General features: G+C 31.9%; 1 protein-coding gene across 5 annotated transcripts in view; it reads right to left on the bottom strand.

The window, feature by feature from the left end:
- The window catches only part of LOC141903571 (large ribosomal subunit protein eL38), a 134,336-nt gene that overhangs the window by 57,000 nt on the left and 55,380 nt on the right, over positions 1-21,956 (bottom strand). For 3 of the 5 annotated variants that reach the window (XM_074791753.1, XM_074791752.1, XM_074791751.1), the window contains exon 2: positions 2,830-2,856. In XM_074791753.1, coding sequence (XP_074647854.1) covers positions 2,830-2,832 — 3 coding nt within the window. In that variant the 5' untranslated portion in view covers positions 2,833-2,856. Of the gene's footprint in view, positions 1-2,829; positions 2,857-7,973; positions 8,043-21,956 lie in introns of those variants that run through there. The other 2 variants (XM_074791750.1, XM_074791749.1) reach the window with 1 other exon arrangement.

Genomic DNA, 21,956 nt, shown 5'->3' with positions numbered 1-21,956 from the left:
CCACAGCAAGTGCCTATCTTGAAAACAATGTCCGGTTAATTATGTATTCCATGAACATTGAAAACTAATTCTATATGAAAGTCAATGTTATTTGGTTTCTTGACTTGATCATTTAAATGTATATCAAATAAATTATAATATTGTCAACAATATTTGTAAAAATTAAACACTAAAAAATGAAATCATTAGATTTGGGTAAGTTCATAATGATATGTGATTGAAATTGAATAATTGATTCTAAATGTATGAAAGAACTTATAACATAGTTATATTCTAATAATCTATAATTTCTCAATGATAGAATATGGCACTGTGCATGACCATTAAATTAAACTACTGAAGGAATGAATATTGGGACTACTGTGTATTGTAAGTTTAAAAATTCAGATCAAATTTCATGTCAATAGCAGTTGTTTTTGTTAGGTGACAGCACTGTACGGAATTAGTTGGTGCTAGCACAGGAATTTTGCAAGGTGGCAGCACTGTATGGCATACAGTTAAGGCATCAGCCCCTGTGACTTTCAATTTCATGGTAAACTGTTCAGAAATTTTACAGAATTTCTATTACAAAATCTGGTGTCAGTGATTGAAATTGTCAATGGCATTTTAAAGAAATTTAAAAGTCGACATTTTGAAGCCATTGGTACAAAGATAGATCAATGGCTATGTACTAATACAGTCGGCAAAAGCCGTCGATTGCCGTCATGAAATTCAAACCCTGTTCACCCTATTACCAACAATCATGCCAGACCTGCTGAGTGAGACCATCATCAACCCACCCCCATACTTTTACATCCTTTTTGGACTATTTGGAAAAATGATATTTTTCAATACTGAAATTCGTGGGAAACTTAAACAAAACTAATTGTTCTAACTCGTCTTTCGGGGAAGCTCCAGCTACGATTAAATCCTGAGTTATGCAACAATGAGAAAGCTAGTAGTTTTCAGCACTAAACGTAGACGATTTTATTCTTTAGATTCTCAATCGAGTAGCTTGGGAATTTGCCTGCAAGATTTATCAGGCTCCAAGACTCGTCTCAAACTCAACTGCTGTTCATGGATTTACATTCTATTTATATAATACTATAAAAGTTGACAGACATGTTTGAGCGCACAATTAATTACAAAACAAACTGTTATCACAGGTGTCGAATTGACAGATGTCTAACTGATTGTGTGAGTAATAATTAATTAATGGTGAATTAAAACAGCAGCGCGATTAAAAGTATACATGTATATTATTTTTGCTAAAAAACCGTGGGGAATTCTCATCTCTGCTTTATTGACCCCGTTACTCTCAGGATAGACGACAGTGTTACTTAACTATTCTAACAGTGAGTGATGGTATAAAAGACCACACCATTGTAATGAAAGTTCGCTAATTGGTGAACTGTAAGGGAGTGTCTCATTGATTGTCTTGAAGCATTGTACACTGACACATAGCCTAAAGACTAAATTCATTCAAAAAAAATTAAAATTAAATATTAAAATTGGTTAGACTAAATCTGGATGGCAGTATTAAGGAGCAAACTAACAATGCATTACTATAGGAATGTATTGTAAATAGTGTGGCCATGGGTGGAAAGCGAGGCGCGTTATTACGGGAGCATTTAAAGGGCAAAAGAAACTAGTATATATATAATGATCTGAGATGTGACTGATCGAAAAATAGCTCGAATTAGCCATAAATTTGTCATTTATTTATCCTTCACTCCATGCTTTTAGTACACATACCGCCCGCAGTGGCGCTATTCATGATATTATTTATGATCATCAACACAAGGACATGAGCACACTAGTACGCGTAGCCTATGGCGGGCGATAACCACCAAGATATAGCATTACTTAGAAAGATAGTGAAAAGATGATGTAAAGTCAAGGTAATGAAATGATGTTAAAAACATAGTGAAATGATGAGGAAAAGATGAAACGATGGAAAGGTGAAACAGTGAACAGGTAAAACGATAAGGGATCATTCATATATTACGTACGCATTTGGGGAGGGGGCAGGGTCAGTGCAATTGCGTACTGTATTGCTTAATGTATATGAAAATATGGCCGATTTTGCATGCAGATGGGAGGGGGGTTGAAAAATTCAAATTTTATGCCTGCGTAATAAATGAATGATCCCTAATAAGGTGAAACGATGAATAAGCAAAATGATGAAAAAACGTCGGAAGACAATAAGTAACTAGGGGTCCAGGGACACCATGCCCACTTGGGAAGTTGTTTTCAAATGCTCAACTAACAATTTCAATATCCAACGCCCCCTGGTGACCATAAACAATAAATTGCCCATGCGCAAAGTGTGGTTTACCTTGAATGCCAGAGTTTGTTTGGAGTAAGGGGCATTGCTGAAAAAATCATTTTAATTTGTGACTTCATAGTTCTAGAAGTTTATATTGTATTTTATCTTTCTTAAAGAATTATTTTATAGTCAAATAAGACCAAAGATAAACATTTGTTTATGGTCTACGTCCAAAATTTTGTAAGGTACAGGTAGGTGCGGCATTGGAAACTATTTTTTTTTTTCAAAAAAATATTTTTCACGATATGAAAAAATATTCAAATAAAATTCATACGAGGTCACATACAGATTTCCAACATTTTCGAAATTCAAGGCCCTAAAATCAATTTTCAAGACCAAAGTGCTATATTCAAGGCCATTTCCTTTAGACAATTCAAGGCTATTCAAGGATTTCAAGGCCCGCTACGAACCCTGTATAGGCCCCTATTCCACGTCACCAACTCCCTACCAGACATGAAGCATCAACAATGCCTGCATGCTCTAACAGATCAATTAAAATCTAATATTCTAAATTTACTTACCATTTTCAATGACTCTTCTGTTTATCCTGTAAAATGAAAAGCAATATAATTGTAAGACTTTGAAAACAATGAGGAACCCTTTCACGATTACTTGAGATCTAGCTATGCGCGGAATATTCCTAATAATCAAACTGGCAAAAACCATATTTTCAACTAGAGGACCAATGGTCCTGTGCTCTCAAGGCAAATTTTTTTAAAATTATATCAATGAAAACATATTACATTGATCATTCTTACTCTTTTAATTAGGCAGATCTGTTCGCTTCACAACTGCCCTTAACACTATGGTGGAACTGGGCGCCTCAAGACAGTGGTAGGCAGGGACAAATACGTCAGATCGATTTGTTATGGCCGATTATAGTACAAAAAGATCGACAAACCAATGTATATCACTTTCAAAGTCTTAATAGTAATAATGTGACCGATAATAACTTAAATGCAAATCTATGATAAAGGTATTCATAACGTGCGCATCAATATGAGCCTATGCCACTATGTCACTGTAGTGTATGCAGTGTGAGATACTAGTTATCTGCCAGCGCACGCTTGCCTCGCGTAGTATGGCTAGACGCCAACAGCTGCTACGCAATACGTCTGCAGTAGCCTAAATGAATAAACACATGCCACACTGTCATACAACTCGGTGATAATTTCGGTCTGCCTGTAAAAATTAGGACTTTCAAGGACATTGTCTGCCAACCTTTCGAAGTTAAAGATTCCCACTGATTTTCCCAGCAAAAAACAAGGAATTTAAGACTGCTACGGTACCGACCCTTGGTGCAAGGTGCCCATTCACACCCGAGTGATTTAGTCATCCGCATATTAATTCACCTTGTAAAATAAATCTATCCGAATGAATTATTAATAAAATATTATTCAAAAATCTTTTCAATATCAACTTCTATCACCTTTCAACCCAATATAATCGGAAATAATCTTGAATACAAATTGCTGGATCTTTTTTTTGCAGCGGATTTAACCCCATTTATCGGATCTTTCGATAAGTCAATGACTGTAAAAATGGCGTGCTTTGGTTCGCGGTAAACATACACAACACGATACCGACACCCTCGTAATAGGTTACCTAGTCTAGTACAACCTCTAGGCCAAAGTGCTCATACAAGTGCTCATTAATTTTCATCCCTCATTTGGAGGTACAAGGCTTTGAGCATCAATAATTTTATTTTTGCGAAAAAAACATGCTTTGGGAATGTTGATTGCAAATTGAAAGCCTATTGTTGTATCGATTATACAATACATTTTTCTGTAAATAAACTAGAGGTCCAGGGACACCATGCCCAATGGGAAGTCGAATGCTCAACAATCTAACAATTTCAATATTCAACAACCCCTGGTGACCATATTCAAAAACCAATGACCTTGAAACTCACTACAATCATAGAACATGTCAGCAGCTACGATTTTGTAATTGATTGTGATAACAAAATATGCCTTGTTACCACTTTAATCTGAAAATACTAAGTAATTCTACTATTCAATGCCCCCTGGTGACCATATGCAAAACCTAATGACCTTGAAAGTCACCACAATAATAGAACATGTCAACTACAACTTTGCAATTGATCATGGTAACAAAATATGCCTAGGTACCAATCTAATAAGGAAATACTAAGTTATTCTACTATTCAACGCCCCCTGGTTACCATATAGAATAACTAACGTCCTTAAAACTCACCACAAACATAGACAATGTCACGAGCTACAACTTTGCAATTGATTGTGGTAACAAAATATGCTTAGGTATCAATATAATGTGGAAAAACTTTTTCCCACCTACAAATGAGTTCTGATGATACCAAGATGGCCGCCAATTGCGTCATAATTGGCCGATCAAATATACCTGGCTCAGGTATAAAACATCCCTTTCCAAAGAATCCCTTCACAAATTGCAATGAGAAATGGCAAACCAGTAGGAAGCTACAAGACTCAGAATTTGGGCCAAAATTGACATTTTTGGGCACTAAAAAGGTCATAGGACGGCCATCTTGAGTCCCATCGACGCAATTTTTCTTATGGTGATGGGCCTTTGGGAAATATTTACGGAAGATCAAGGTAATTGATTTAAGCGTCTTCAAAATTTTCCTGAAAAAGTGTAAAAAGTGCTGATTTTGACGAACAACAATGGCTGCCAGTCGGCCATCTTGATTCTGACAGGGCCAGTTTTTGGGCTGAAGTTGTGTCTAGGGTAGATACAAGTATAAACCAAAAATCAAGACAATACCTTGAAGCGTCTTCAGAACTTCCCAAAATAACTGGATTCCGTCTACAGACGGATGCTATGACGGACGACGGACGAAAAGTGAACGCAATAGCCCGCTGGGACTAAAGTCCCAAGTGGGCTAAAAATGTCAAAAAATCACCAAAAATCGCAAATTTAGCGATGACGCTGGAAGCAGCATACGAAGGACTGGTACGGGAAGTCATCACTATGATGTTGAGTTCCAGACTCTAAGGTGAATTCATTGCAGGCTACATTGATAAATATGAGATAATATTGTAAAATAAAATTGATTTTAGAAGGACTACGCTCGTAGATTCATAATAAAAATATGAAAAGTACCAGGACTCGAACCAACAACCGAAATTGGGCCGTCAAGTGCTGCCACCATGTGGTACCTGGTTACCAGTCTTTACATCGTCAGCTGTTGCCTGGGAATAAATATGACCATGATTTTTGAAAATAAACTGTGCTTTGGACCAGAAAGTTTGAACCGATTTTTTACAAACGAGGACTTTTTGGAAAGATTGGACCCTGAACTTACTTCTGAGCATTGTTATTTCCGTTTTAATTGATAATCCTGTTTATAGGGAATATAAAACCGGGCAGAGATTGAAAACGGCTCCTCTAATTATCGCGGTCGCCGCATGGTGGAGCCAGCTGATGAGTACCGCACTCAATGCTATCACGCGATATTTTCTAATCATATTTTTGCGCATTTTAAGAATAACTACAACGCGAAACAAATATTCTTAGATTAATTACATAAATGCAAGATATTTTGTCTAATTTGGGATGTGTTTCCGCGTCAAAAGTTTTTTATTTGAATTCTAAATTTTCGTATTAAGCGTGGAGCTATGATTAATGGCCGCTGTGTCGCGATTTTGAAACCCGTTTTCAATCTCGGTCAAATTTTGCGTTCGCTACAGACAGGATTATCATTTTAATCAGAAATAACGATATGCAGAGGTAAGATCCGAGTCTAAGCTTTCCAAAAAGCCCTCGTTTGTAAAAATCGGTTCAGAATTTCTGGTCGAAAGCGCCGTTTGTTTTCAAAAATCATGGTCATATTTTCTTCCAGGCTGGTGCGGTACAGATAGATTTTGCAGATTTTTTCGGATTAATCGAACAATTTAACTATCTCAAAGGCACTCAAATCTTTCTCAAACCACCCAGTCTAACGCAGAAATTCGTTATCTTTAAGAATAATCTTACTTGAAGCGGATTGAATTATCAATAACGAAGTTACGAACTGTTGAAGTGACATACCGATCTCACGAGGTTTGCTCCCTTGTCTTTATATATATAGTACCAATGATACTGGGGCCGAAAATTTTTTTGTCAGGTCCCTATGCACCCACCCAGTCAAGTGACCAGTGTTAATGCCTTCTGCTAAATACTCATGGTGGGCTTAAATAACGGATGATACTCGTTTATTTAGGCCTACGTATATCGCAAATCAGATGATCAGATTCCGTATCACCACCTACAGGGGCTTGTATGAGAGTTGTAGGTAATGTAAAAACGATAATCTGTTAATCCAGTCTATAGTATATATACAATAACAAGGGGGTTAACGACGCTCACTAACTACTCAACTTCAGTCGCTTACTATTTCGTTATTTCTCATCCGATTTTGATAATCCAGGCATGATATGAAAGCTAATAGCTTCCTGCTTCTAACGAAACTAATCCTGTTAACTTCCAATGAATAGTTCTTGAATTATATGTTTTTGAACGCGAAATTATGGCAGAAATCGCCTGGACCGAAAATGCTATGACACTGGTTTTTGCCGATTTCAAAATTTAAAACGTTGAGTTCGACACGAAATCATTCACCGATTTTGATGGTCGAGCGCTTCGAATGCGCAAAACACTCTATATTTTCTGGATATTGCGGTTGTTTCGTTAATCCATATTTTCCAGCTTTGCAAACACAAATTTTCCGATTTTACGTCAATTCACGCACTCGACACGCAATCTCAAGATGGCGACCTTGAACTTGCCGCGTGAATTTTATTTCGTAACAATTCAATCAAATAATGTTTTATCTTATTTAAGCTAGAAAAAACATGATCAGATTATAATAGATTCTGAATTTCGCGTAAATATACACAGAAAATAAATTGGAAATAAAATTCATTTCGGTTCGGCATTGCGCTAAGCATTGTAGATGACAGTCGCAATTTTGATATCGCGCATGGAGTTTGTGAATTGACGTAAAATCAGAAAATTCGCGTTTGCAAAGCTGGAAGATAGGAAGATGGATTAACAAAACAACAAAAATATTTAAAAAATATAGAATTTTTAGCGCATTTAAAGCCCTCGACCATCAAAATCGGTAAAGGATTTCGTGTCGAACTCAACGTTTTGAATTTTGAAATCGGCAAAAACCGTGACATAGCATTTTTGGTCCAGGCAATTTAGGCCCTAATTTCGTGTTCAAAGACATACAATTCACGAACTTTTCATTGGAAGTTAACGGGTTTAGTTTCGTTAGAAGCAGGAAGCTATTAGCTTTCATATCACGCCTGGATTATCAAAATTGGATGAGAAATAACGAAATAGTAAGCGACTGCAGTTGAGTAGTTTATGAGCGTCGTCAGCCCCCTTGTTATTTCATATACTATAGACATTGGATTAACAGATTATCGTTTTTACATTACCTACAACTCTGATACGAGCCCCAGTGTCACCACCCTACACATAAACAATAATGAGCATCGAGAACTGTACATAATCGACAATCATATCTTGTCATCTTGTTTTCAATATATTTGGTGAGATATCTATTAATGAATAAAAACGATGCACTTTTTGATTTATGGCAGAAAAATATGTTTACACATTTCAAAATTCAGATGATAGCGGATTGAAATTAAAGAAACAGGACATCAACACATACCGTATTCTTTTAACGGAAGTAAAGGGACCAGAAATTGCCGAATGAGATGGCAGCACAAGCGCCCGCGGGGGGCTCCGAAAATTCAAATTCAAATCCTCATTTATTGAACTGTTATCTTTCACATTAAAACTCATGTTTTGCAGTAATAAAGTAGGGAAAACACCGTACTGTAGGCCTACGGTATTGCAGATATGTACGGAATTCCTGGACCGCCCATTAATTCAATTCAAGATTCGTTACTGCTCCAACGTGGGTAATCCTGCATTACGAGTTTTCCGGTTTGCTCGCATTATGAGTTTTCCGGTTTGCTCGGCTACCCGTACTGGCGGGGTAGTCTAGATAGGCAAATGAAAGCTCCGGTTTGCTGAACTACCAATTTTTGCGGGGATGCGGTATGATGTTTGATCTGACACATTATGAGAATGCCGGTTTGCTAGCGTATCTACTTAACACCCGTATTGCTCGGGTTAGTTTTACTATCAACGGGTGGCGCTGTATGTAAATTTCACATAATTAGCAATAATGACATCACATGTCTAACTGAAACTCACTTAGATGATTTAGACGGTAATTTAGGTTGTAGCTTGCCCGCCTCCCATATGGCGCACTTTAAAAATAGGAAAAAGTTTTCAAAAAAAGGATCAGGTGGCGTCGGTATCATATATAGGAAGTTCATGAAAAATAAAATAAAACCAATTTCCACTGACTCTCAGTTTGTATCTTGGTATTTATTAGATAAAGATTTATTTAATCGCGACAAACATGTACTTTTAGGTGTAATTTATATTCCTCCAGAAAATAGTCGTTATTATTCAGAAATAGCTATCAGAGAAATTGAAATAGAGTTATTGCAATTGAAAGTTGAGTATGATTTCAATGTGTTAATTTCTGGTGACTTTAATGCTCACACCGCTTGTATGCCAGACTTTTTGGAACCTGATAATCAGATAATTCAAGATGATAACTTAGACCCTATTGTTGACTCATTGATTAATTTAGGCGTTCCCACAACTAGAAATAATCAGGACAAAAGAAAGAATAATACAGGCTATCAACTAATAGATTTGTGTAAGAACCATTCAATATTTATCCTCAATGGCAATGATCAGACAGGTAATTATACTTTTAGGAACACTAGTGTCATCGATTATTTTGTGTGTGATTTAGAACTGTTTGGTTATGTTGAGGACTTTGAAATAATGCCTTTTGACCCATTATTATCTGATGGACATAATCCTATTAATCTGTGCGTGTATACGAATTCTAGGGACACCATTGCTAGCGATAATGAAAGGGGTAATGAACACGCGAACTTTAACACTTCAATTAGGTGGGACAGTACTAGATCAAATCAATTTTTCCTGAATGTAGAATCAAGATTACGAGATAATGATTTAGATAAGTTATTATTGGACGGGTTGCAAGATCTAGGAAATCAATCGCCAGATGACATTAATGGACTTACCGATAGATTTGTATCTTCTTTATTATCAAGTGCTGATGAGTGTAATTTGATGTACCATAGAAAAAGTAGGAAAAGTAATAACTGCAAAAACCGGTCCGCAACAGATGGTTTGGCAGGGACTGTAGAGATGCACAGAAGAAATATAATTATATGAAAAAAAGATATAGTGGTTGCCCTACCCCTTCCAATTTTGAATCCCTTAAGAACTCGTCTAAAAACTATTAAAAGGTCATCCGAGGAAATAAGAAGAAACAAAAGGATGAATTTATTAAGGAATTGAGAGAATGCGAAATTAATAACCCAAAAAAGTATTGGTCGATGCTAAACTCTGCGAGCGGAACAAAAAATAATGAGGCTAATAAAAATATTGATATTTTTCTTGAACATTTTATGAGATTAAATGATTTGAATAATGTTAACAATGAAACCTATGACGGTGATGAGCCCCCAGACGTGGGTGACCATCCTGTCTATGACAATTATATTTTGAACAGTGATATAACCAGTGATGAGGTAATTAAGGCTATCTCTTTACTCAAAAACAATAAGGCCCCAGGCATTGATGGAATCACGAATGAGCTGTTGGGAGTTAGTCAGTATCCGTTTTTAGTTGATATATTACAAAAATTATTCAATTTAGTTCTTAAAACAGGATATGTTCCAGAGATGTGGTCTATAGGCGTCATCAAAGCCATTTTCAAAAAGAATGGCGATCCCTCTAATCCTGATAATTATAGAGGTATTACCTTAGTTAGCTGTCTTGGTAAATTATTTACAAGTATCCTAAATCAAAGATTGTCAACATTCCTAGATACGAATCACATTATAAGTGAGGCCCAGGCTGGCTTTAGATCGAAATATTCCACCATTGATCATATTTACACGCTTAAAACAATCGTAGAGCTGTATCTTTGTCAGGGAAGAAGACTTTTTTGCGCCTTTGTTGATTTTAAGAAAGCTTTCGACTCGATTTGTAGGGTAACGTTATGGCGAAAATTAATTGCTAACAGTGTTAATGGAATTTTTTTCAATGTAGTCAAAAATATGTATAACTCCATAAAATCATGTGTTAAATTAAATGGTTGCATGTCACAATACTTTGCAGCTGATAGAGGCTTAAGACAAGGCGAAAATCTCACCTATCCTCTTTTCGTTATTCTTAAACGACATTGAAGAATTTTTCATTGATCGTGGAAAACCGACTTTGTCATTTATAGAAAAACTAAATTTGAATCGTGATCAGGATATTGATACTTTACTGAATTTATTCATAATACTATACGCAGATGATACAGTTATTCTTGGTGAGGATGCGGAATCCCTTCAGCTACACTTAGATACCTTATTTGAATATTGCGCGGCTAATGGTCTCACCGTTAACTCAGAGAAAAATAAAGTACTAGTATTTGCGCCAAGTAAATCCCGGATAAAAACGATTTCGAAATTTATGTTTGGTGATCAAGAGTTAGAGGTAGTTGAAGATTATGTTTATCTCGGAGTAAAACTCAATTGGAATGGTAACTTTGCTAAGGCAAAAAAGTATCTTTACGATAAAGCTATCAGAGCTATGTTTTCGATCGTTCAAAAAGGCAGACGTTTGAAATTGCCCATAGATGTTATGTTTAAATTATTTGATACGTGTGTTGCTCCAATAGCCATGTATGGGTGTGAGATCTGGGGATACGAAAATCTTGATTTATTAGAAAATATTTATTGCTTCTTCTGTAAAATCTTAATGAAAGTGACGAAATATTCTCGCAACTTACAAGTTTTATCAGAGCTAGGACGTTACCCTTTGAATATAGATGTTAGACGCAGGATGATTAACTTTTGGGTTAAACAGTATCTGGAAAGCAAACCAAACTTAATTCAATACTCTATAAAATATCTTTCAATTTATTTTTAAGGGATAAATTTAAGAGCCCTTGGTTATCATATATAAAGAAAACGTTTGATGACTGTGGTTTGTCCTGCATTTGGACTCAGCAATTCATGACTAACAGTAAATCTTTTTCAAAACGAATAAAACAGATACTCCGTGACCAGCACCTTCAAGAAACTGTATCTGCCATAAATACTAATCCGATATACACTAACTTTAGGCAATATAAAAATGATATTAGGTTAGAGAAGTATATAATAGAACTTGGTGATGACTTAGGAACTAGTTTATTTGAATTTAGGGTCGGGTCCTATATTTTACCTGTGAACAAATTTTCAAACCTTCATTTAGACAGAGCCGATAGAATATGCCCCACTTGTAATACTTTAGGTGACGAATCCCATTTTCTGTTTGACTGTACCTTACTTAACGAACAACGCAAAAACTTTTTGAATTTGAATACCTTAAATACCCTTGATATTCTGAAAAACCCAACGGTCAACTTAGCTAAATTCATTAAGACCGGCTTAGATGTATATAGATCCCTCCAATAGTATATATAGTATTGTAAATAGTTGATGTATTTAATAGTATATATAGTATTGTAAATAGTTGATGTATATATATATTTCGTTACGTTTTCATTCTCTAAATTTTAATCATTTCAGTGTTGTTTTGTAAATATTTGTATATACATGTGTAATAGTTTTCCTCCATATACCATGGAAATGGTTGGAGTGTAAATAAATCGTAATCGTAATCGTAAAACATAAATCAACGACTTTCGGCTATTAGCGGTACTTAAGACCACTTGAAAACATCATAGTCAATTACGGTAGTAGTGAACATAAAAAGATACAGTACAAAGATACAGTACGGTGTACAGTTAAGGACATGATTCCATAGGACCCATACCAGAGACATTTTGTTCAGACAAGGACTATTAGTTAAACACTAATCTTCATTTTCAGCAATTAACGATCTGGTGAATTAATTAGTGATTCGGTCTTTCGGTGGTTCGAGATAAAATGCCCGCAAAATAAGAACCTAACGAACCAGGGCTGACCACTAATTGCCCAACAGATACATTTTCGAAACGACACAATCCAATCATGTTTGGTATCGAATGTGGCGTGGACCATGGTCTTTTAACTGACCAATGCATGACCAGTACTGACCATATAGTAAATTATTTGTTTGCAAACAATTAAGTTGTTTGGTGTCAAATAACTAGATAGGATGTGGGAATTAATCTAAAAATTGTTTAACTGACCAATGCTTGACCATTACAGACCAGTTACCAGTGCTAACCAGAACCCCCATAAGTAATTTATATGTTTAGTGAATCCTTCGTTGGTACTACTAGCTCTTACATTTAAATGTGTCGCTTGAAAAAGTCTTGTCCGATTTTTGTTGTAGGTAGCGAGCTAACTTTGAAATTCCGCTAAAATGCATAAGATTTTTACGTAGGGTTTTGAACGAACAACGTTTCCATTTGTAATTGTAACGTGCGCATTTGAGCCTGTAACGTGCACATTTCACTCGCGTGAACGTGCGTATCGGTACCAACATGCGAGACTTGTCAAACTTTTACGATCAAGACTTTTAAACTGAACAAAGAAGATATCATATCATATTATATATACATGAATAGATGGAATGATAATGTAGTAGTTTTAAATGTTTCGTAGCTGCTGTCCACAGATCAAAGCTAATTGCCTGATATGAAATATATTTTTGTTATAGAGATGTAGTAGATCAGTGAGAATTCAAACTTATGGTTAATTTTGAGTGATCACAACGCTAACCAATAGAGAAAGCTGTAAGTCTAATTTAAACTATCTTTTGAGAAACGGGTCACAGAGCTGTATCATCCTTTACTCCTGTAATAGAGGAAGCAATCTATTTGCGGCAAACAGCTAGTGCAAATAGCTAGAAAAGGTAACAATAGTGCATTGGCAAACTTAGAGCAAGCGTACATTGGTTGTTTAGGTTTTTCGAAGGGGAGAATTTGTGGGAAAATTAATCATTACTGAGATATATCCGTGGCGAGCTTTTCCAGGGATTTAATAAGTTGAGCTGTACACAAGGAATTTTGTGTAGTCCAATATCCGTGATTACCTCTGGCGTGGAGAGATACAATCTAAAACCAACCGTAGAGTCAAATATTTTACCACAATTTTTTATGATCAATAAAAAGATTGAGTAATAGACATTCAAACAGTATTATCTAAAGTCCACTCCATTTTAAACTCATTCATCTCTACACAAACTCCAACTTGTTGAACAGTCCACATTAAAATTAGGGACCACTATTCTTGCTAATCTACACTGGCTACCAATCTAACAAAGGATTAAATTTGAGTGGTTGATGTTATAACAATACCAGACTGAATCATGGATTCGGTTTCTACTTTTTAATTGAACATTCATATCACATATTGGGCATCGTTTTTACCAGACGTATGGAATAACCTATCCATATATCATGTTCAATTTTATATAATCTGACTTTTGAGATGTCATTCAATCAATGCATTCACATGCGGTCGTCGCTTTCAATAGCCACCACGGACTGGCTCCTTATTATTTCTTGGGCGGACGATCCCACACGTTTCTTGCTCCAGCCCTAGAATGCTCAATATTCGTCATGAACCCCGATTTCAATTTAAATTCAAAATACTCCTAAAACACACCTGTTAACTAGATTACTCTAAAACACCTTTATGTGCAAGAATCAGTGAAATTGGCGCTTTATCAGTTGTATTCATCATTCGTACCCACGAATCTCGTATCGTATCCTATGAATGTGGAGACCCATCCTCGTAAAGAGAATGAATAGGCTCTGTTGCGTTCATATCATTTGATATGAGGCTACGTGTCATCTTCAATTGAAATCACGTTGTTTTTTTAAAGGGTGGGCGAGAATATATTCTTATGTTTTTGTTTCGCTGAATGTTGCTATTTAAGAGTTCAATAATTTCAGTCTACCAAACAAAGGATTTTCCGTATGTTTCGTGACATGTTTTTCCGTAACCCTAGGAAAGCATTTTAGGTATTTTTTTTGCGGATGACCGAAAGCTGCTGTCCCTTTCTAGTAATTTGATGATATCCGTCGAAATCTAAATTCTAAAAAGGAATCAGGCATATCTTCTTGTTTGACTAAATATGAACCAACAACAAGTGACACTCCCTTCAAAGGCGCCGAAGTAAAATCATGTGTCGAGTGGAGATGATATTGTTTCAGAATTTCTTCAAAATCGGATAAAATTGAATATTTTGAAAATAATCATTTTACATGTGTTTAAATCCGTTATAACTGGAGCAATTTTCATGAAAAAATATCTATGGAATCAGCGAAATGTAATTAAGAAGAATACTATGTTTAAAAAGTTATCAAAGACATTTGAAAAAAGTTTTCTGAATTCGTCAACTGTTAAACTAGTAACAACCAGATGTGTTCCCATTAAACCACCGACCGCGAGCCGAGAGTAATAGGGATAATAGGCTTTCATACCAAAGGTCGAAAGGTCGAGTGAGTAAAAAATGAAAATAATAATAATTTACAGTTGAATTAGTCGCGCACACTCTTAATTCAACTGTAAATTATTATTATTTTCATTTTTTACTCACTCGCCCCTTCAACCTTTGATATGAAAGCCTATTATCCCTATTACTCTTAAAATATTCATATACATGAATAACATTTAAATTGACAGATTATTCAATATAAAAGTGTAAGCTCTTATAGAATAGATATATAGATATATTTACAACATTATTTCAATACTCATATTTGTATGAGTTAGATTTTTAAACATTAAAAGTGTTAGTAAAGTGTGATTGAAATACTACATGATATAAATCATTGAACTTCTAAAATCAATTTAAAAAAAAAATTTGATATTAAAATGGAAGCAAATAAGTACTACTGTCCAACATGTAATATCAATATAGATAAATCCCAAAAAGCAAGACACAATAAAACTAAAACACATTTAGAGAATAAATTGAAACTAGAATATAAAGATGATATATTAGAAACTAAATTAGATGAATTAAAGAATGAAAAAGAAATATACAAATGTGATACATGTAATCAATCATTCAGTAACCAATTTAGATGAATACTTAAAACTTAAAAGAGAAGAAGAGAAAGAAAAGGAAATAATGAACAGGATTTTAAAATGTTAATCAATTTTTAATAAAAATATATATTATAAATGGAAAGTACACAAACTATAAATATAAACAATAAGAAATGTTCTAAATGTAAAATAAATAAACAACTCTCGGAATATTATAATTATAAAACTCAGAAAGATGGTAAGCAAAGTTATTGTAAAACTTGTAGTAAACTAAGTGACAAACAAAATTATAGAAATAATACTGAATCGCGCAATGATAAAAATAAGAAATGGAAAGAAAATCATTTAGAACATATTAAAGTGTATAATAGAAATTATCATAATGAAAAATATCATACAGATTTTAATTTTAAATTGAAACAATGTTTGAGATCTAAAGTATCAAAATTATTCAGTAAAGAAAACCACTCAGTTACACTAGCACATTTATTGGATTGTTCAGATAAATTTTTTAAATCATGGATAATATATCAATTCGATGATAAAATGAATATAAATAATTATGGCAATTATTTTCATATTGATCATGTGTTACCAATATCTAAATTTGACATGAATGATGAATATGATAAAAAGTTAATTTGGAATTGGAAAAACCTGAGACCTCTTGAAAAGAAGGAAAATATGATTAAACATGACAAACTAGATTTACAGTTATATTTAGAACAGTTAACGAAAGTAAAGAAATTCATTGAATTATGGAACAATAATCCAAATAATGAACAATATGTTGAATCTTTATTGAGTGGTTAAAGATTAATATATCTCAAATAAAATATATTAAAAATTACATATCTTCAACTAGCTAGTATTAGTTATTGTTTTTTTAATACTTTCTTTTCAAAAGAGAATACTTTATATCACAAATAAAAAATACTAAAAAAACAATAACTAATACTAAAATTCTTTACCTTTAACTAAGCCAGTATTAATCTAAAGAGATACTGGTATCATTTTATAATACTTATATTTTTTTTCGCTTTTTTCTCTAATATAAATGTCAAAGAAATCTAATAAGAATAGTATTGATATTGAAAAAACATTAGATGATTTGGGTATAAGCGATAATAAAGATACAGTTGTTTCTAATTCTATTAAAGTTAATAACAATATTGATTATGAATACTATTTATATTGTAAGCATCATCTTCAATTATTAATTGCTGGCGGGAAATCTAAGGATTTCTTAGGAAAAATTTTAACTTATCAAGAACTAGATACTATGAAACCCGATAAAGTAATAAAATATTTTAAGATTTATGAAGAAGCTAGATAAGCTAGAATAAATGATTCTATTTCAGATGGTATTGTCAAATGTTATTCTAAGTTACGTAACCAGTTAATACCAATTGATGATGAAAATAAATTATATAGTGATTTGAAAAATGACTATTTAGTTATGACTGAATTACAAAAATGGGTTGGTTATGCTTCATTTCAATTAGGATCGGTTATGACATTAATTTCTACTGGCGTCATTACATTTTCGAATATCAAGCCTATGGAATATAAATCAGGTAAGAACGAAACAGATGTACTACAACCAAACGTCGAAACGGAAAATGAATCAGAACAAAAATTAACTAAAATAAATGAGTGATAGCGTAAAGAAAATGGTTAGATCTGAAAAACAAATTAAATGGGCAAGAGAATTAGGTAAAAGATCTTCAGAATTAAAAAAAGCTAAGAAAAAGAAATTAACTGATATAAATGAATCACCTGGTATTGATTCAAATAATAATCCATCTAATTCTTCTAATGCTGGAAGTAATTATACATTATATATTACAATTGGATTAGTAACAGTTATTATATTATCCAGTGTAATATATAAATCAAAATTCAAATCTGATGATAAATATGATTCCAATGACAATAAACCTATCATACCAGAAAATAAGTCAAATGATAAAGTCATTGAAAATAAACCAAGATTATTATTAATGGATTAAAATAAGATGAAAAAAGAACAATATTTAAGAGATTTATATTATAACCCAGAGAGTGAAGTATCATATTCTAGTGTTTCAGAATTAAGGGATAAAATTAAATCTGATAATGAAAATGGTAATGGTGCCGTATGGCACCCACATGGTGGTATAAAATATAGTGAATTGAAATCATGGTTACAAAATCAACCAACATATCAAATCCACAAGAAAATGGATAAAACTTATTTAACAAGAAAAGTTATGGTTTCATATATCGATCAACAATGGCAAGCAGATTTAATTGACATGAAGAACTTAGAGGAATACAACAAAGGATATTTCTGGATACTGAATGTTATAGACATATTCAGTAGATACGCATGGTCAATTCCAATCAAAAATAAAACTGGAATAGAAGTTACAAATGCTTTTAAATCAATATTTAAAGAAGCTATTCCAGATAAGATACAATTTGATGAAGGTAAGGAATTTTATAACAAACATTTTAAAAAACTATTATCTGATAGCGATGTAGAATATTTTTTTCAACACATTCAGATAAAAAAGCATCTATTATAGAAAGATTTTATAAAACATTGAAAACTAGAATGTGGAAATATTTTACTGCTAATGAAACATATAAATATATCGATGTGTTAGATGATTTAGTGAAAGGTTATAATAATTCTAAACATAGTTCTATAAATATGAAACCTATACAAGCTAGAAAAGATAATTCAGAAATAGTTTGGAATAATTTATATGGAGCGTTTGTTACACATGATTTCGGTGAACCTAAATTCAAAATTGGACAACACGTAATAATATCTAAATATAGAAAAACCTTTTATAAAGGTTATACCCCTAATTTTACAGAAGAAATATTCAAGATTAAAAAGATAATATTAACTAAACCATTAGAAGATTTAAAAGATGAAGAAATATTAGGTTATTTCTATGAACAAGAATTATCACTTGTACCAAATCTAGATTAAATAGAATACAAAATAGAAAAAGTATTGAAAACAAACTCTTAAAGGAAAAAAGTATTCTTTGGTGAAATATAAAGGATATGATGATAAATTTAATGAATGGATTTTATCTAGTAAAATTAAAAGAATAAATGAATAAAGATTTATTCATATTCGAACCGCATAATATGTTAATAACTGGAGTAACCAATTGTGGTAAAGCACATTTCATATTAGATTTGTTAGAAACTATTTATAAGAATCATTTTGATAACATAATATTATTTTGTCCTACTTATGAAATGAATAAAACATATAATAGAGATATAGTTAAGATAAAAAAGTTTATTATATTAAATCCTAAAACAGTAAAAGAAAATTTATATAATTGTATAAAAATAGCAATTGATACTTATAACGGATCAAATACATTATTCATTATAGATGATTGCGCTAATTTACATGAAAGGTAAAGTTAGAGAAAGTGAGTTATGTTATCTAGCTTTCTCTGGGAGACATTTTGGGATAACAACATGGGTTTTAAATCAAAAACATAATTCAATTGTTAAAGACTTTAGGGAGAATATAAGATTTCTAGTTTTATTTTATAACAAAGATAGAAAATCTATGCAACAATCATTGAAAGAAAATCAAATTATACCCACTGAATTACATGATGAATAAATTAAAGAATAATAAAGGTTCAAAATTATTACTGAGATTACAATTTCCCTATGAATATAAATTTATAAAATAACTATTTGTGTACCTATGTATTAGATGCCCTAATACCTGATACCCTATTAGATACCTTAAATACTTAAAACCCCCTTTTTTAAAATAAATATTATTAATACAATTTTCAACCAATTCATTTTTATTTTTTCAACTTATATATGAATAAGTTTGAAAATAATAAAGGTTATTTATTATTACTGAGGTTTCAATTTCCATATGAATATCAGATTATAAAATAAGATATTTTATGTATTAGATTGTATTAGATATGTATTAGATATGTATTAGATACCTTAAATACCTTAAAAACTTAAAACCCCCTTTTTTTATTTACTATTATTTTATATAATTTTCAACCTTTATTACTTTTTGAGTTAAATATAATTAATATCTTAATCACTTTCACTATCAGACCCTAACAATTTATTCAAATTCTCTACCGAATTTTCTTCTTCAAATTCTTTATTATTTTTATACTTTTTCATCCTTTTTACCGAATCATCAATAGTTGTTTCATTGTTATGCTTATTCATCCAATCAAATTTATCATTATTTTCTACTTTATGTTTCATAGAATCTTTATTAGTGTTTGCTCCTAATATTTCATTTACAGTGTTTGATCCTAATATTTCATTAGCATCGGTTATATCTAATTCATCTTTATTAGGTGTTGCTAATAATAAATCTTCATATATTTTTTCACCATTTACTTTTTGATTTGAAACAAACTTTGTAACATATCTAAATGGGTGTTCTATAATTTCTTTTAAACCAACACGTTCTATAACATTATTTGTATGTACCCTTGTATTCATATGTTTATTCCAATTTGATGTAGCGTTTGAAAATTCACTTTTACAATATCCACAATAATTTCTATTTTCACTAACATTTAATATTATTTCATTATTAGATGTAGTAGGTATTACATTATTAGATGTAGAAGGTATTACATTATTAGACGAAGAAGGTATTACATTATTAGATGTAGTAGGTATTACATTATTAGATGTAGTAGGTATTACATTATTAGATGTAGAAGGTATTACATCATTATCAATTACATTACTTAAATTATCAACAACACCACTTTTATTATTATCGATTTCTATTAGTTTAGTTTTATAAATTTTGAAAATAGGATCAAATATCAAAGCTATATTACAAGGTATTACATAATATAAACCATCATTATTTTCATGTGTATCAATGTATGGAATATGTTTATATACTTTACCTCCTTCCATTTATTATATATATTTTTATTAAAGTTAAAATTTTAATACATAACACTATTTAATTGAGAATTTACAATATTTAATTGCGCGTCAGATATAATATAAATGTGCATTTTAAAATTTTTGATTCCTTTATTCTTTGTCATGAATAATTGTATTCCATCTTTAGTGTTCTGGAGTTTTTTTCCAGAACCATGTAATGAATTATCTTCTGTTGTTCTAAAATCTAACCATAATGCATATTTATTACCGGTATAATAATCAATTTGATTAATATTACAATTTTCAGATGATTTCACTTTTTCATTCATAAAATGTTTTCTAATTTCTGGCCACTGATCAATCATTCTCATTCCTTGACAAAATATTTTATTTGCTATTCCTTCGATAGTTATTTCTACTTTTGTTATTTCAGGATTATAATAATTATCAACATTTATTGCGCCATTAGTATATGTTGCAATGGTAAAAAATATTAATATACCTTTAATAGATCTTCTTGGGAAGTTAATATTCTCATTAATAATTTCATCATTTGCATTAATAGTTACAGTTTTAAATTTATCAATATAATCATATAATAATGAAAATCCTTGATTGTATTGAGTTTGAATTGTGTTAGCAATATTTTCATCAGTTACTGTATCATATTCTAAACATATATTCGATAATTTATAACTCATATCTTTATTAACGCTAGATATAACAATTTCATTTACAGGAGCAAATGTTATTTCGAATATAACGTCTTCTTGAATTGCGTATTTATATAAAGGCGCATTGTTATTTATCAATTCAAAGTCTAATGGAATTTTATATTTGCTTCCATATATACTTTTTATCAATTTATCTACAGCATTAGTTAATATTGCATTATGTGCTTCTGATCTTAATTTATTTTGGTTTTCTGATTGGATTCCTTGAAATATCATATTATTTCTATTTTCTTTAGTTAACCATAAATCTTTATAATGCATAAATAAATTATAATCATCTAATGAGAAAACAGTTTCCGGACCAATCTTTATTGTTAATTTTTTTAATCAAATATCTTCCAACATTATCAACAACATAATTATTATTATTACCGGTTACTTTTATATCGGCTGATAAATAAATACTATTTGGAACATAAAAAGTATTTTGTGTTAATCGAGGGATTCTAACATATAAAGTTTCATCAGGATTAATATTAGAAGGGTTATGAGTAATTATATGATGTGATCTTTCTGCTTTAATAGCATTAGATATTCTATGATTCTTAGAAGGATTGATATAACTCCCACTCATTTATTTAACAAAAAAATTAATTATTTATTTTTTATCATGTTAACTAGCCCAAAAATAATTGCACTTACAACTGTAATTAAAAATAAAATAATATGTCCAGCAGCAAAGTTAAGAATATTCCCAGCAGATTTCAATATAAAACCAACAATTGATGCAATAATTCCTGGTAAAGCTGCAGCAGATTTTTTGATAGTTCCCATAAATATTTTGCTAATTTCTTTAAACCATCCTTAACTTTATCTTGTATAGAATTATTATCATTCGGGGGTTTATCCGGTTTATCGGGAGTAGGTGTAGATTTTAAAGCATTTGATATTGCT

This window comes from Tubulanus polymorphus, chromosome 4 (genome assembly GCF_964204645.1).
Source record: "Tubulanus polymorphus chromosome 4, tnTubPoly1.2, whole genome shotgun sequence".
Lineage (NCBI taxonomy): Eukaryota > Metazoa > Nemertea > Palaeonemertea > Tubulaniformes > Tubulanidae > Tubulanus > Tubulanus polymorphus.
The sequence above is the reverse complement of the archived record's forward strand: the minus strand, read 5'-3'. Positions and strand labels throughout refer to the sequence as shown.